Source organism: Notamacropus eugenii, chromosome 5, assembly GCF_028372415.1.
Source record: "Notamacropus eugenii isolate mMacEug1 chromosome 5, mMacEug1.pri_v2, whole genome shotgun sequence".
Lineage (NCBI taxonomy): Eukaryota > Metazoa > Chordata > Mammalia > Diprotodontia > Macropodidae > Notamacropus > Notamacropus eugenii.
This window is the reverse complement of record NC_092876.1, coordinates 433,198,114-433,215,736: the sequence shown is the minus strand read 5'-3', so window position 1 is coordinate 433,215,736 and position 17,623 is coordinate 433,198,114. Positions and strand designations below refer to the sequence as shown.

Here is a 17,623-nt window from a genome sequence, read left to right as displayed (position 1 = left end):
TAAACCTCCACAGGATCATAAGAATCCACAGGAAAAGACTGCTGAATGGCCCACTTTCTATCTTCTGTGGCTTTTGTCTATTTGGAAGCCCACTTGAAAGAGGCAAACTTACAGTCAACTCAGTAAGTGTGGGGCATCAGGATACACAAGTGGGTAATGTGGGTTCTTCCAAAACCAGCAGTCTGATAAAACTTTGAATTTCCTTTTTATTTTGTGGGAAAGAGTGAATCAGTAGCATTTTTCAGACCAGGAGCGGGAATCTGCAGCCTGGAGGCCACCTGTGGCCAAACTTCACAGAACAAATACCCCTAATAAAAGGATTTCTTCTATGAAACTTGGACTTAGCAAAGACTGCACCTGAGGCCCTAGAAGACTACAGGTTCACCATCCCTGTTCCAGACTGTGGCCAGAACCATTTGGGTTTTCTTCATCCACAGTATCCCCCAAATTTGGCTGAGTGACCCTACGTGTTCCAAGGACTGGTTTCACACCCCTTGTGCCTCATAAGCCACTGTTCCATCCATTTCAGCCACCATGGCCTTATCTGGCCCAGTAAGATACAGCATCAGTATATACTGTATACCTTGTGTGGTGTATTAAAGAAACCTCTGTCAGGTCTCTATTCACCAGATTGTGACAATATAAATAAGAGTTCAGGTATTCCTGGGGAAAAAGAACAGTGAAAGTAGACTGTACTCCTTTCTAGGTGGAAGTGAACTGCTCCTGGCCATAGCCACACCAATGGAGGAGGGGGGAGGGGGAGGGAAGGGGAGGCATAAGCAGAGTTAGTAACCCCCATTTCATTTACCCAAGACCGAGACTTCCACCACATTAACAAAGTCAGGAAGAGCTATAACAATGGATGTGACAACTTGGTTCTGCTTCCCGTATTCTGCTGTAAGCCACCAGTTGCCATCTGCCTTTCTCAGAGCCACACAGGGTTCTTCTCAGTATAGCAAAGTACTCTGGGTGCGTCCATCTTCTTCCCTAAGGAAGAAATAGAGTTCAGCACTCCCGGGGTCTAATGTTGTTTGTTACTAAGCGCATATGGCTTGAGCAGCTCCCAAGACTTTCCATAATAACTGACATAAAAGTTGCCAAAAAGGACCACCAGAAGTCCTGACTACCTAGAGTTTATGATGTCTATTTCCACAGCATGCTTGCTCTGATTCACTACCACAGTTGTGACCAATAGAGAGGGTCTTCCATGTCATCAGATTCCTTCTCTTCAGCCATCTGCCCACTGAAAAAAAAAACACTGGATGATGGGAGGACAAGGAGCAGCCCATTTTATCAGACCCATGGAAGAGGTCCCCTATTATGATAGTGATATGACTGTCAACGTCCTTATGTATTTGTGCCTCTCCCACCTTCTTTCCAGTCTTCTATGACTTGGATATATGGCCTTTATTCCTTGATGTAGGGCAGAAGGACTCTCACTGTCCTGATTCCTGATAGCTTAGGAATACCTTAGTATAACTTTATTGACTCCTCTATAGGAGATTGTCTCCTTATCAACCCCATGTGTCAGGAGTCCCGCCCAAAGGGGGAGACCATATCATTAATCACCTAACCAGATGTGAGGGCCTTTGCCTGTTGATACTGACAACTACATTTGTCCAGATGACCACAGCTATCTCATTCTCCAGCACAAAAATTAGCAGTTGATCTGCCCCTGCCAGTGAAATGGTGTGATGAGGTACTCCCACAGCTCTACCCTGGCACCATTTGGGTGAAATTCTACTCAGAAAAAAAAGGTCTAACTACTCCAGATAAGGTGGTCATAAGCTATATGGGGTGTAGGGTTGCAATAGAGAACCAGGCTATAAAATCCATCTATTTTAGGAATTTTACCCTCTCTGCTACAGTCCCTGTTAGGGAAACCAGTACAACAGAATCCCATCTTAGCTGCCTAAAAAAGACCAGAGAACAGTTCTGAACTGGAACTTCCAACAGATTTAACTGACTTTGCAAAAGTAAGTTTTCAATTAACTCCCCAAGCCATTGAAACAGCTTCAAAGAAGATATCAAATTGACTCCATTGCACCAGACCCTCAACACCCATTGTTCCAGTGATTCATACGGTTATTTAAACTCTGCAGTGTCCCCAGTTCCCTGGTTTGTGAAGGGTGTGGTGATTTTCCTAACGGTGACATCCACAAGTCCTAGGAGCACTGTTTCTTCCGAGGCTGCAGCTTTTATGCCCTCAGGTGACCAGGAAGCCCAGTCAGTGACTTGAGCCTTACTTCCTCATACCAGTCAGTTATCAAGGATAGCTTCTCATCCTTTTAGGTAAAAACATGAGCCTTGCCTACATGGCTAGAACCTTGAAAAACATTGCTGTTCCTACCCCAAGGTAGATGTCATGTTTATGGAGGCAGGTTAGTTCAGTGACAAACACTGGATTCTAAGAGTCAAAAAAGCCTGCATTATAGTCCTGCCTCTGCTTTTTAAGAGTTGTATGACTTTGAGTCAGTCACTTCTTACATGTGAAATATTTTGACTGCTTTGCTCACCTCACAGGGTTTCTGTGAGTATCCCATGAAGTGATAACCAGCTTTAGTGAAATAACTTAGTCTGTTTGAAGATGCTAAGGAATAGACCTAGGTATCTAGGTGGTACAGTAAATAAAGTGCCAGGCCTTCAGTCTTCCTGACTCTAGACCCAGTGCTCTTATCTACTCTACCACCTAACAGTCTTCATATTCCTGAGTTCAAATCCGGCCTCAGACACTTACTGTGTCATCCTGGACAAGTCACTTATCCCTGTTTGCCTCGGTTCCTCAACTGTAAAATGAACTGGAGAAGGAAATGGCAAAAATATTCTGGCATCTTTGCCAAGAAAATTCCAAATAGGGTCATAGAGAATTGGATACAACTGAAGGGACTTAACAACAAAGGAATGGACCTAGATCATAAAAATTACAGCCGAGTTGTAAGTAATTATTTTCCTTACAACACAGTCTTATGCTTCAATACCCTCCTGATTCTTTCACTTCCTCTCTTATGTGTTTTCCTCCTACTCTACAGGTATGGCAGAAAAAACACAGCTTTTGAAACTGAGCGTGCCTGCCACATTTATGCTTGTCGCTCTGGATGAAGGACCAGGGCCACCCATCAAATATCAGTATGCTGAGCTAGGCAAATTATATACCGTAGTGTCACAGTTGATCCGTTGTTGCAATGTATCATCCCGGATGCAGTCTTCAATCAATGGTAAATTGCATCATTTTTAAAAATCATTTTAAACATTTTCTTTACCATAGTAGTGCTACTTTCCATAATAACCATTTAGTAACGAAATACTTCAAAAGACTTGTGACTTCTTTATTGTGAATGCAGTTGAATGCAGATTGAAACTACTCTGTACTTAATCATGATTTCATGAATTGTTGCCATACAGAGGTACTCAGGAGTAACATCTCAATGAAAATGGCTCAAAGGCTCTCCAGAGTTGTAGTTTTTAGTGTCCAAAAAGCATACTTTGGTAGATTTGTAGGGTTGGGGAAGTGGAAATTTTAAAAGCATTCAAAAGAGTCCTTTATTTTCCTGAAGTTGACAGCTTATCAGGTGGTTGATTTTGGAATTGGGTTGGAATAATTTTATTTACTTATCAGCATTTAAGGTCAGGGTTTACATTATTATTAAATTAAAAATGAATGTAAATACATGAGATGGATTTTACAAATAATTGGTTTTGGTTGATCTGAAAAATAAATGTTATTTTTCCATAACCCTGGCAAATTCACCAAGCAAATCTTTTAACTTGTCTCCCACCGCTCTGTGTTCTAGTTTCCAAGGTACAGCCAAAAAAATTATGCATACTCTCAGACAGAGAAGCAATATCAGCTCAATAATTTTAATAAATGTTACTCTTCCCACCACTAAGGATAGGGACTGTATTAGTGAATTAAGTTCTGCTATTTTTTGTGAAATAAGTTGTTTACATAGCTTGTTGTTATGTCACCATGGAGAAAATGGTCGGTTTTTCATTAGTTAACAACTCTATTCTAGGTAATCCCCCTCTTTCCAACCCCTATGGTGATCCTAATTTATCTCAACCTATAATGGCACTTCAGCAGAATGTGGCAGATATTTTGTTTGTGAGAACAAGTTATGTGAAGAAAATTATTGAAGACTGCAGTAACTCAGAGGAAACCATCAAATTGCTTCGTTTTTGCTGTTGGGAGAATCCTCAGTTCTCTTCTACAGTCCTCAGTGAACTACTTTGGCAGGTTAAAGAAAATAAAACTTTTATATGTGTATGTATCACCTAATTGGTTACACTCTTAAAACAGAAAAAATCACCACATCTTATTTTGTTTTAAGGTTGCCTATTCATATACCTATGAACTCCGACCTTATTTGGATCTCCTTTTACAAATTTTATTAATTGAGGACTCATGGCAGACACACAGGTTAGTACTTATCTTTCTCTCTTTGCCATTGATAGGAATAATATCCGAGTTTTCAAGAATGGCATGGCCAAAATCACTCTCTGTTAGTGAACAGATTTCTATCCTTGCCTTAAATTTTTGGTCGAATGTTGAAAATTTCATTAGTTTAATGATAAGAATTTTACCAAGAACTTTTTGTTTATCATTTCTAATTTCATGTTACTCCGGTTTTCTTCAGCTTCTTAAAAATATGAGGATGAATTTTCTCACTTTTTTTTGTTTAATTTTGAAATTAAATTAGCTTTTTGATAGTTACTTGATGTTCATTTCTACATTTACTAAACATACAAAGATAAAACAGTACCTACTGGGGGTACATTACCTACTATGTCCTATAAAGATAGGGAACAGGGAAGCATTTCTCATGGTCATGGAACATCTTCCTTCATTCTATATGGACTTAAAGTTTTGAGTTGATAATGAGAGGTATCAACCTGAAATTGGCATGTGAAGTAGGTTTCAGGATTCTGGGAGGTATTCAAATGGTCCTGCAATCAGAAACAGCACACTGAAGAATTAATTCTACCAGTTCATTCAGGTTCCATTTTCTTATTCTTCATAGGTATCTACTATGTCACAAAATGTGAATTCAAGTATGTTATGAGCAAATTGTACATTTCAGAAAAAAAGCAGACTTGCTTGTCTTCGAAACAAAGGAATTAAGAAGTAGTAAGAGCACTGGCAACATGAAAAAGACAAGATGTTCTAATGTAGATGCATAACAGATGAGTTTAGATTTTCCACAGTGGGCAACAGGGTTCTTGAATACTAGGGAATGGTTTGGTGAAAATGTTGGGTTACAAATAGGATCAAGTAAGGTAGGATAAATTGATTTGTGCATGTCAAAGTCTATGAGAAAATGGAAAAACAACATAGTTATAAGGTAGAGGAGACATGATTAAACCAGTGTTAGTTATTAATTTAATATCTGTGTATACTTGTTTGGGTCTGTGATTACATCAATGTTGGTACTGTCTACAGGAATGCAGATTGCAAGTCCACACCTTCTCATCCTATTTTATTCATGTTGGACCTTTTCCGTGTCATCACATAAATTCTATCTGCATTATTTACATCAAATACTGGAGGACTTCTTTAGGTCTTCTTACATTCCATGGGTACCATAGGCTACAACCCTGTAAATGGAAGAAACTAAAAAATAGGAAACTGAAGGCTATAGAATTACAATGTCTAAGCTTACTCAAAAAGAAAAGATGACAATGTACTTTCTTCCTTTCTTTGCCAAGGTAGGAAAGTGGGAACATTAATGTAGAGTCAGCTTCAATAATTGGTTAATTTTGATGAAAATTTTACTGTTTTTCCTCCAGTTAGCCAATATTTATTAAGCAGCTACTGTGTCACACATTGTACTAAGGGTTGGAGATACAAAGAAAATTTAAATAAAAAATAAAGTCCCTTTCCTCAAGAAGCTCTAACTGGGGAGACAACATGCAGACAACTGTTTACAAACAACACCAGGTGTGAGAGACAGTAACACACTTAGAGTAGGGGATGGAGTACGTGTAAGGAACTTCAAGGAAACTTACTGTGTTCATTTGCCCAAGGGACTGATCACTGGGTAGGCAAGGAGGAAGGGGTGCATTCAGAAATGAAGGTTAAGTAACACAGCAGATATCATATAAGTAACTTAAAAATCATTTCATAAGTAAGTGCCACTTAGGCCACAGGTTCCCCACCCCTCCACTGTCCTTTGGTTTGTTTGGGTTTTGTCCCTTAACTCTACTTAAATAATCAACTCACCTCCTTTTCTGAGCATTTGTTTCCTGAATAATACTTTATCCTGCTTTCTGCACACAGATCATTGTTGTAAGTATGCTGCAGTCCATCTGCAAAATTGCAGCAATAATTTGGATACGTCTTTCTACTTTTTCATACATTTGACTAGCATGGTTTTCTTTTTATTGTTTCGAGAATTTGATTCTTGGTTCCTTCTTTTCAGAATTCATAATGCACTTAAAGGAATACCTGATGATCGGGATGGACTATTTGATACAATTCAGCGCTCCAAAAATCATTATCAGAAAAGGGCTTATCAGTGTATAAAATGTATGGTAGCTCTCTTTAGTAACTGCTCTGTAGCTTACCAGATCCTGCAGGTGAGAACTGTTTGTAAATTTGTTGCCTGATCACCTATGACTGCTGTATTCCCCTTCTTTTCCCTTGTCTGCAGTTTCTTTTTCTGGTTTAGTCAACTTGGTCACAATTGGAAAGAGGCTAAAAAATCAATCCTTAGGGATTGGACTGAAGTTGAGGCTTAGTTTCTTTTCTTGTTCACCACTGACTTTCAAGGTGACCTTAAGCTTACAAAGAAAGATAACCTTGACTGTAGCGCGATTCATTTAAGATCTGTTACTGGCTTTCTTACATGTACAAAATGGCTGGCAGAAATCAGACATGATATGTACTATTTGTAGAAAAGTCATAGTGGGAATGAATCTCTTTTTGCCCTGTTTAACTTGTTTAGTATAAATGCCCTTTTGCAGATTGGCCTGAACAAAAAAAATTTAAACAGAAGGCCTCATATTAACCATGTCAGCATTTGAAACTGATAAGCAAAACATTTGTTCTCTTACACACTTGAAAACAAATAAAGTTGATTCTGCCAAGAACCTTTACTTTTAGAAAATCAAGGAAGTCATGGTTCTCAACCCATTCTCATTATCAGAGACAAAAATTTGGAAAACATATCATTGGAAACAGAATATGGAGACAACTTTGGCATTGTTGAAACAATGGGTTTTATCCCTAGAAGACAGACAGATTATAAAAGAAGTAGAAAAATTATTACGTATACTTTTAATATATTTTAAAATAGTCAAAAATTAAGTTTAATTATGAAATTTTCTATGTAAGTACTTCTGCACAGCACTAAGTGCTTAGGGAGATAGAAAGTTGTAATAAAATGTTGCTTGTCTTTATGAAAATTGCTGTCTAGTACTGGGCTTACTTATCTTAATTTGTTTATATACCAAATTTTTCTTACTAATGGAGCTTAAATTCTTTAAGTAGATGAAATTCCTAAAGTCCTGCAGCACCTCTACTTAGTTATTGGGGGAAATAGATACTTAGATTTTAAAAGATCCTATAATCTCTTAAATATGTAATAAATCTTTTAAAAAAAGTACTGTTTTCATAAAGAATTTTTTTTCATGATATATGTCTAATTTATTTTGAAGAGTAATGGAGATCTGAAAAGAAAGTGGACCTGGGCAGTGGAGTGGCTTGGGGATGAACTTGAACGGCGACCATATACTGGCAATCCTCAGTATACATACAACAACTGGTCTCCTCCAGTACAAAGCAATGAAACATCAAATGGATACTTTTTGGAGAGATCACATAGTGCCCGGATGACCCTTGCAAAAGCTTGTGAACTCTGTCCAGAGGAGGTAAAAAAGGTTAAAATTGCATTTTTCAACAAATAGGGGGGGAAGGGGGTATGAATCAGGATAATTGTTTGTTATGTCATGAAACAAATCTGAGGGGTAATTTTCATTTTTAAAAGTCCTTCTTCTATGCCTTCCTTGAACAAAAACTGCTAGAATTCCCAGAAAGCAAACAAAAATTAGTAAAGAAAAGTCATTAAGTCTACTTTAGACTTTAAATTCAGGTAGTTCTGCTATAAATTCAACATGTATGTTTCCAGAAAAACATTATGCTATGCAAACTCTCTGAATATCCAGAGCTTATGAGAGAAATGAGGCTGGGGAAAGAAAACTCAAAAACTTTATCAATGATGCTTTTCTTAAAAAAAGATGAGAACCTAATGAAGAGTAGCACAGTTTTATATGTTTTAAATAATATAAAATTACTACTATAAATAGTTTGGTCTCATGCTTGGCCTTGAGTTGCTACTGGACCTGTCCTGAGCAAGTTGGGCAGGCAGCAAGTTCAAAACTCAGTGCTAGCTGGAGGTCATACCGGAAGGGAGGGGAGTGATGAGGACAGTCCTTCTCCTCTACTCCTCTACTTCTTCTTACTCCACAGAAGATGTGTAATAAATATGGCATTTTACCTTGACAAAAACCTGAAGTTTACTTGTGGAAGTGGGAGTTATTGTAAAGTGAGGCTTTTTTTCTGAGTTTCTCACTGTTTCTCTTGAAAGAAACTTGAAATTCACATTACGCTCAAAATGTTCCCTGTTATATCAATTGTGTTGCAATAGATTCCTGTTTTCAAAACACGTTATAGCAGAACTGCCTGTAGCCAAAAATGAAGTTATATGAAGTTAAAAATTTTTTATTTGCGTGGAAAATCAAGTTCTGTTTCCTTTTAAATGTGTCCACCTAGGAGCCAGATGACCAAGATGCCCCAGATGAACACGAATCATCTCCACCAGAAGATGCCCCATTATATCCTCATTCACCTGGATCTCAGTATCAGCAGGTAAAATAGGAATTTGCTTCTGCTTTTTTCTCAAAAACCACTAAGCGTTCATTTCCAGAATGACTAAATTTGTTCTAATTCTGTTGATACAAGGTGTGACTGTAAAGTAATGAGACTGATTGTCTTGTGTGACTTTTGGAAGCAGAGGAAGAATGAGCATGACAGGGACGTATTTCAGCTCGCAGCCAGCAGTACTTTCCAGGTTGGCCAGTTAGTCTTGTGCTAGTGGCTGTGAATAGAAGTGTATGTTGTTTCATGTCAACATATAAACAAGTAACTGTTATATAGAGCAAAAATATCACATTTTTTGTGAAATACAAATGGAATACTTTGCACTGCTAAAAAGAACAATGTAGGGATGAAGTAATTGCCAAAAGCAAAGGGTATGGGTCTTCATGAATGATTTTACATGGTCTTTACATGGCATGAAGTAGTTATCCAGCCGTGATCAAAGCATTTAGAGACTATTTGTTCAAGTAGGTTGTGAGAATTATAATGTTTTTAAACTTTAGATAAAGAAATGGACTCATTCTGATAGGAAACTTGGACATGAAAGAGAGCTTCGATGAAGATTTCGCAGTGAAGCTTGGCCAATGAGCAGAAACAACGTAGTAGACACTTTTTCTGACCTTTCAAGGGAGAAGATGTGATTTCATTGGTGTAGGGATCTCCCTGATGAAGACACTTTCTGCTAATGCAAATTGACACTCAAACCTTCACTGAAATTTGTAGTGTTAGTTGTTGACACACTGAGAGGTTAAGTAACCATCCCCACGTCATAACAAGGAGTCTTTGTCAAAGGCAAGACTTGAACTCAGGGCTTTCAGACTTCAAGGCTAGTCCTCTGTCCACTCTGCTACAGTGCCTCTTGGAAAGTTTGATAGAAATGCATTGAGAAGATAGTAATCAGTGATAATATTCTTGATTGCAGAAATAGAGGATCAAAATCTGCCTTAGAATATGTCCACAAGCATGAGACACAAGAGAGTGTACATATAAATTTTAAAATGAAAACAAATGGATTCTCTGTTACAAGTTTTTTAATCTAAACTGCAAGTTAAGCCCAATTCCATATTCTGGAATTAACCCTATTCTGGGCAAGAGAATCTAAGGAGCTCTGGTTCAGAAGGCAAGCAGTATTGCTTCTTATTCCACTCTGATTCTCAAGTCTCTCAAGGGAAACACCAATAAATTTCATCCCCTCTCTTAACTCTTTAACTACTGCTGACTTCCCCAGAGCTGATAAAAGTCACCTACCTGGACCTAGAACCACAGGCTTTTAGGTCTAAAAGGCATCCTCAGAGGTCACCTAGTCCGATCCTTTCCTTTTACAAATGAGGAAGGTGAGACTTAGATTAAGTGACCTTATTTATCACGTATCTTCAGTAGTAAAGGAAACCTTGAATTTGGGTATCCTGACTCCTCCTGTAATGTGCTTTCTAACACACTGTGGTATCTCTTTCTTCTTTACCACTACTCGAATAGAATTTTTAAGTAAGGCTGGATTTTGGCTAATGATACTTGTCTCCTGCCTTTTCTAGTCTTGTTTCTTGACTACAAACTGATTTCCTTGTTACAGACCTTTCACACTCATCCCAGTCATGCCTAGGTTCTATAGTCACCTTATTCTTCATTTATTTTAATCTGTTCATCACCTTTAAAAGAGAAGTAACAAAAATGACTCTGTTTTCGGTGAGTGAATGCAGCAAGTTATACTGATTAGTGGGCCAAAGGTGTTAGGCACATCAGAGATTACTTTTATTATCTAATAGAATCTTATCTATTGCTTGTTATAATCGATATTTTCTGAGTAATTCCATATAATACATATATATACATGTATATATACATTATATATATATATATATATATATATATATATATATATATATATTTGTGTGTACAACAGTTGCTCACCATGTATACTTTTTAACTAAGTACAACAAAATCATATCCACAGGATATGATTTTAAAGCCAGGGTCTGGCATCTGTCTTGATGGCAACTTGTTTTGTTATTTTTTTACCTACAAGAAATGAAAATGTATTATGAATTAAATCTCTTAAACCTAATTAGTTTTACTAGAATTTTAATTTGACTGTTCCTAAATTTAGTGCATTTCAAAGAAGCCAGGATTTTTTTTCCCTGATCCCAAATCTTTTTACATAGCCTTCATCTGCTAACTTAATTTCCTCTCCCACCCAACCCTGTTTTCCTTCATCTTGCACTGTTTACTGATGTTCTCAGCAGAGCAGTTAGTAAGTGATGTGAGACTCTTAAATGCTTTGGCCTTTCCTGTGAGGATAAAGCCACATTTTATCACAAGCTTACACATTAATCCATTACATGAATGATGTTTATTTCCTCATAGCTAAAGGCATTTTCACTGCTTAACACACACAATTCTTATTTTCCTGACATTCCAGTACTAGGTTTGGTCACTGGACAATATGACAACAAAATGTTTCCCATGCAACAGTTCTGTGGGAGCTGTGAACCACTGAGGTGGTTCAATTTCAGTATGGATTTATACCCTTCATAGAAAGATACATGACAAAGTTGCATAAACTTGAATGATGCTAAAATGAAGAACATTGCTGTAGATAGTTATTTCTTTTTATAGTATTCCAAACTTTGTTGCATTATACTTTTTCCTGCTGCTTTTATTTTGCATGAAATAACACAGTAGGATTTGGATTCACTATGATTTTGTGATTTCGTTCTTTTTTTACATTCAGCATGAATATGCCTAAAAGGTGAGTGGTAGGGCTTAGATGAAAAATGTTTTCATTGAGAATATTACATAAAATACAGTTTTAAAGTGTTTTAAAATTAATTTTAATGTGTATAAAGTTCAATATGTATATCTATTTTTCTCTAGAATAACCATGTGCATGGACAGCCGTATACAGGCCCAGCAGCACATCACATGAACAACCCTCAGAGAACTGGCCAACGAGCACAAGAAAATTATGAAGGCAATGAAGAAGTTTCCCCACCTCAGACAAAAGATTAGTGAAATGCACATAACTAACTGGTTCCATCAAGACTGTGCACCCAGGCCTTACAGTCCAACCTTTTTCTGTGTCTGGCTAATATTTAAAACTAGAAAAAAAACTTCCTAATCAACATGGAGTGGAGAGTCTATTCACTGTCTTACCTGCAGAAAATTGCTGTCAATATATAACCCGCCTGCAGTGGAAAGTGTATAGTGTTTTGTAATAAATGGCCTGATGCTAATGTGTAAATGGCAAAGGTGTATATAGTATATTAATGTTTGACTGTTAATTCTTAAGCAAGAAACATTTTTTTTTGTCTTGAAACTCACAGATCTACGAAAACAGAAAAAAATTAATTTCTTGATCTCTCCGCTGCACTCTGCAACCAACGTTGCCTGCCTCATGGCAGTTGGATCAACTCCTTTACAGAAAAAAAAACAAAAAAACAAAAAAAGAGCCCATACATGTCAGCCACACCAATAGTTTCATGTTAATTCTTTGCCACTGGAGTCGATTTTACTATGAGCAACGTAATGGCTGGTAACCTTTTAATTATTTGGTTGATGTGGAAAATTGGTGATGTAACATTGTTTCTAGATCTCTTTTTCATTGCCTTTTTCATTCTGGTATTAGGTTAATCACTTTGAAGCTGTAGTTATGCTGTAACATTTAGCATGGCTTCACACCAAGTTAGTGTAGCCAGTGAGGAAAAAAATACCATAATGACAGCAGCTGTCCCAAAGAGACAGCTGCATTGCTCAGAGCTTTTCTTCTTACACCTAGAATATAAAAATATTAAAATGGGGGGAGAAACGTGACAAACAGGTGGTTTTCAGTTGCACCTAAGTTCCTCACATCTGATGTTTAACAGTTTATCTCTGGGTGGGATAAAGAACACTTAGGTTTCAGTAATAGGAATTTAAGAGATTTAAAACAAATATGCAAAAATTTGCTATGCCAGGATGCCTGGAGCATAATAGACTGTATTTGGTGTGCTTGTTTTGTTTCTTTGGTAGAGCTTACTAGATAAATCTTCTAACACTTTCCTTTTGCTGGATCCCAGTGAAGTGGAAGTCAGAATCACACAGTGCTTGGGAGTGCCACTGCACCAAGTTCACTTGCTGGTTTTCTGCTCATTCACAATTCTACTTGAAAACAAGAATTGTCTTAGCTCTTTTTCCATTATAAAAGAAATCTTAAACGTTAGAAGTGGGGTTTAATTATAAAAGAAACTACTGGTTAGTCAAATACAAATCTAAGGTATCGCGATTCCAGAATAAACTATTTGTTTAAAGATTCCAAGAAACTCATCAGTAAATACTGTATTTAACAGAGAATTGGTAACTTGAATGTGTGTAATTTTTTTTTTTGGAACTTGTCTAAGAACCAAATACCCCTGCAAAACAGATACAGCCCACCCTATACTATTTAAATATTTTGCTGTTTTATTTTATAGAAATTATTTTGCTGAATTCACAAATAGAATTTGATTTAAGAAGAACTTTTTGTCCTGTGGTGTGTGTGTTTTGGGTTGGTTTTTTTTTTTGGTTTGGTTTTTTTGTTGTTGTTTGGTTTTGGTTTTTGAAGGACTGCACATTTAAAACTGAATTCTGTGCATGGCATGCCAAAGCATGACACTGAATTCAGGAATTTCAGTCACAGTGAGATTTTGTGCACAGAAAAGTTTGGCCTTTACTAAGGATAAAAGAAACAGTTAAGATTTGACACCGTAAAGGTTTCCTAATGTGATCAATCTTGTACTTTTTGTATGTTTTTATATATACATGTATATTTAACGAGCACAAGCTTGATGGTGTTTTTTACAGTTCAATTAATAGGGAAAAAAAACTGTCAAACAGACTGTAGTTTGAACTGAACAAAGCAGAAATATTATTGCATTCTTTTTTTGATTAAAAGGGAGGGTGTTCAGAAAAAATGGAGGGAGAGGTTATCTTCCAGTAATCTATATAATCATTCTATGCTTCTAGGTTTTCTGTAGTATTAGGAAATTTTAACAACAGATTATATTTTTACTTTTAAATTATAGTATTAAAGCCTGGACTTACAAGCTTGAAAGTTGTACACAGTGTTTGAGATTCAAATTAGTAGCTTTAATTCAATTTAAGAACTTGCTCGGTAATGAGCAAGATCACTTCAGCTTTATTTGGACCAGTTACTATTGTTAAACACACCATCTGATAGGTGATTTTTGTATTTCTTGCTCTTTAAAGAAAATGTGTAATATGTTCAATTTAATTTTAAGTGTAGTGGCTGTATAGGCATGGAAAACCTGTGACATTTTAAGGCTGTGAATTTTTCTCCCTAATGGGAGATCCTGACCTGGGTTGCTTTGAATTTTCAAGCCTCTTTGTTTCAGGTAAGGGCTTGTGAACTTTTTTTGTGTTCTTCCATTTTGAAGAACACTGGTCTGTGTCATTACCAGTAATGAGGAAAACTGAATTAAGAGAGAATTGCTCTCTTTGGAACGTGCACAGTATTTTTTACACTTGATTTGTAAGTAAGCATTAGTGTATAACTGGAAAATCTAACATGCATGTTACTGTCAGGGCAATGTAGTGATTTTTGAGGTTTGTTTCTTTTTTAATGTAAATGGCACATTTTAAATTATAAGTCCTCAAAGTGCCTAAAGGTTATTTAATTTTCCTTCAGCTGATTTTTTGAGAGATATATATAGATAGATGTGTATGTGTATGTATGTGTGTGTGTATATGTATGTATATACATAAAGAAACACACATATACATGCATATATATATTCTATTTAAAAGGTTTGTTGAGGAATCTAGTCTTCCAGTTAAGAAAGTTTAAAAAGCAATGTACTAAATGGCAAAACTATTTCTCTACCATAGCATCATTTGTCTTCTCAGCATTTCCAATTAAATGAAGCTGAGTTAAACTAGGACTTCACCCCATTGGGTCAATTTCAGTGTACGACTTCATAAGCTACATTGCTGTTACGAAGAGATTTGATAAACCAGATTTTCACACAGCCTGGGATAGACTCAAATAAGAGTATCATAGCAGTCGAGCTTAACTGTGTTTCTTGGTTTTGTTTTTGCTTTCATTGATTTCTATCTCAATCACAATTGATTTTTCCAACTCAGTGTCTTTGGGCAGTTATGTATGCACAACAACTAGAATTATTAAAATGTTTTATATATTTTTTTCTTGTTACAACTTTTTTAGTTAATTATAAAACTTAAGTTGTATTGTAAAATGCTTAATCGAAGTACTAGTCAATAGACTACAAATTAAGAGCTCTTTGACATTTACAAACTTCATTACTTTAAGGCTTCATCATGGCACAAAAAATGACCCTAGGTTCTTGAATGCTGTCCTTGTAAGAAGCAAGTCCTCCTAAGCCAAAAATGGCCTGATGGTTCTAATGAACTGGAGTTGTCTAAGGATCAACCAAGCTTAGTTCAGAGATTTCTTACCAAGTTGACTGCATGGTGATGAATTTGTCTACAGTAACTCATTGAGACCTTCCTACCAAGTCAAAGAAGAATCGAGATCTGTGTCAGTGAGGGGAGTGCCCACACTAACAAAATCACTGATTCTTTAAGTATTAAATTTATATTTATAAATGAAAGAAATGGTAAAAAAAAAAAAAAATTGTTCAGAAGATCACAATAGGGATTTCCCCCCTGGGTTTTATATTTGTAGCGTTTATATTGTCCCATAACTTCTCTTTACATCAGTTGGATTCAATTTTAATTTGTCATACTGACATGCACAGAGGAAATCCTTTGGATTGTAATTGCACAGTTTCCTCCTCCAACCCTATACTACCAAGAAATTAAAACCAAAGACCTATTTTATTCCCTCCATGTTTTGGATTAATTATGCTGTACTAATTAAAACTATTATTAACATTATGAAAATGGATGTTCACATACAGAAAGATTAGAGCATAAGCTAGAATGTGAGCTTACACAGATACTAAAATTAAGGTATTTTGCTTTTTTTAAATTCCCTAATAAGTAAAAATTTGTTATTTTGCATTGACGTATCAATTTGCTAAGGAAATACACATTTAAGGTATCAAAATTATGTGAGAAGAAATGATTTAATTTGAAAAGTGGTTTAACTAAAAAATTTTCAGTCCTTTACAGGCTAACTTTTAAACCTTTATGGCTATTGTCCAAATTGTGTTAACAAGCTTTTGACTTTCACATGTAAATCAAAGTTAGACCTCGTACACTTAGCAAAGCGTGCGTTCTTCTAAAAAGGAAGTTTGCAGTGTAGCAGATAGGCAGTTTGTGATTAGTGTCATTAAGTGTTTACAATAAGGAAGTTTCTAACCTCTTTCATAAATATATCTCAGAATGAAATTTAGGCTCTGCAAATTTAGAAATGAAAAAAAATTCTGAATATAAAACTGCAGGGGAAAGTAAGCCCCACAAAGCCTGCATAGTCATGAAATAGGTGTGTGGGAAAAGTTATTTAATTGTGCTTAAAATGAATTATATAAGAGTGTAAAGAATTTTGGTGAGGGGCCAAACCTGTGATTTCATCAGCATAAGGGGAACACCATGGTATGGTAACTCTCCCCACAAATGCAAGCTGCAGCTTAAGTTCTAGAATCATGGATGTACGGAGAGATTATGTGATCTGCAAAGCTAGTAAGTATGTCAAAGGCAGGACTTGAATCCAGGCAGGACACAGTCCGTCAAGAACTTCCCCATTCCAAAGTTGCCCGTTTTTCACTATATCGTGCTGCTTCAAAGAATTTATCCAAAAGGTAAGAATTGAATGTAACAGTACTATGCCCTTTAAAATACTGTCGTTTGTTAAATTAAAACACTAGGTTAATTTTAGGTTCTTCCAAAGCCACAGATATGTATACTTTTTTTCATATTAATGGTATGTACCTTGTAAATGCTAATATTCTTAGAATCACTGAGTTCTGCTACTAAAGGGCCTTAGAGACATCAATCTACTAAAGACTCCTTTATTCTTCCTAATTAACGCCTACTTTTGATGTTGAGTGACAGAACTTTTCACTGCCTTTAGGAATTTTTCCCTTCCTGACACTTTTTCTACCAGGTGAATGAATACATCAGCGTTTTTACCCTGCTCCTGAAGATTGAGTTCAAGTTTAACTGCCATTCCCCACCAGTTTTTATAAGATTCCATTTTGTGTTCAAATGTATTTGTTGAGCACATTAAGACACTTAACCAATCCTCCAATTGTATGACATTTTAAAGTTTCATTAGAAGTATTCTACTGCCCTGGCTATCCATTCCTGCCAGAGAAAAGCCCAAATACACACAAGAACAATGGATAACCTGTTTCCTGTTTTCTTCCCACTTTGCCCTTTTTCCTTGCCTTCCCCCACCATCATACACTCAGATCTCCCCAAAAGGGAACCATTTAGTAAGTTGGAGGAGGAAAATTTTGTTCATGACTTTGTTTTTAATTATGTTTTTACTGTGGAACACAGGTACCTTCGGGCAAAGAGGGCTTTTTTTTTCTCTTTGCATGAATTCCTTTAAGAATTGATTGAGTTTACTTTGTCACTCTAATATGAGAATAGAAATTCTTTAGAGTACTCAGGAAGCTTGGTAGCCTTTTTTAAAAAATTGATAGTTGATGTAGAGGAAATAGCATATCTTGATCCATTTTGTTAGCGCTCCTTTATGCTAAGAATATACTCTTGACATTAGTGGTGATTAATAGTTCCTGTTTGCAGATTTTTAAAACTTGGGAGATGAGAGGGAAATAATTCACTCTCAGG

At 36.3% G+C, this 17,623-nt stretch overlaps 1 protein-coding gene across 4 annotated transcripts in view; it reads left to right on the top strand.

Moving 5' to 3' along the window:
* The window catches only part of USP9X (ubiquitin specific peptidase 9 X-linked), a 177,610-nt gene extending 164,248 nt beyond the window's left edge, over positions 1–13,362 (top strand). For 2 of the 4 annotated variants that reach the window (XM_072615149.1, XM_072615147.1), the window contains exons 38-44: positions 3,030–3,215; positions 4,014–4,234; positions 4,329–4,417; positions 6,417–6,573; positions 7,654–7,866; positions 8,768–8,863; positions 11,744–13,362. In XM_072615149.1, coding sequence (XP_072471250.1) covers positions 3,030–3,215; positions 4,014–4,234; positions 4,329–4,417; positions 6,417–6,573; positions 7,654–7,866; positions 8,768–8,863; positions 11,744–11,878 — 1,097 coding nt within the window. In that variant the 3' untranslated portion in view covers positions 11,879–13,362. Of the gene's footprint in view, positions 1–3,029; positions 3,216–4,013; positions 4,235–4,328; positions 4,418–6,416; positions 6,574–7,653; positions 7,876–8,767; positions 8,864–11,743 lie in introns of all 4 variants that reach the window. The other 2 variants (XM_072615148.1, XM_072615146.1) reach the window with 1 other exon arrangement.
* Positions 13,363–17,623: the final 4,261 nt, after the last annotated feature.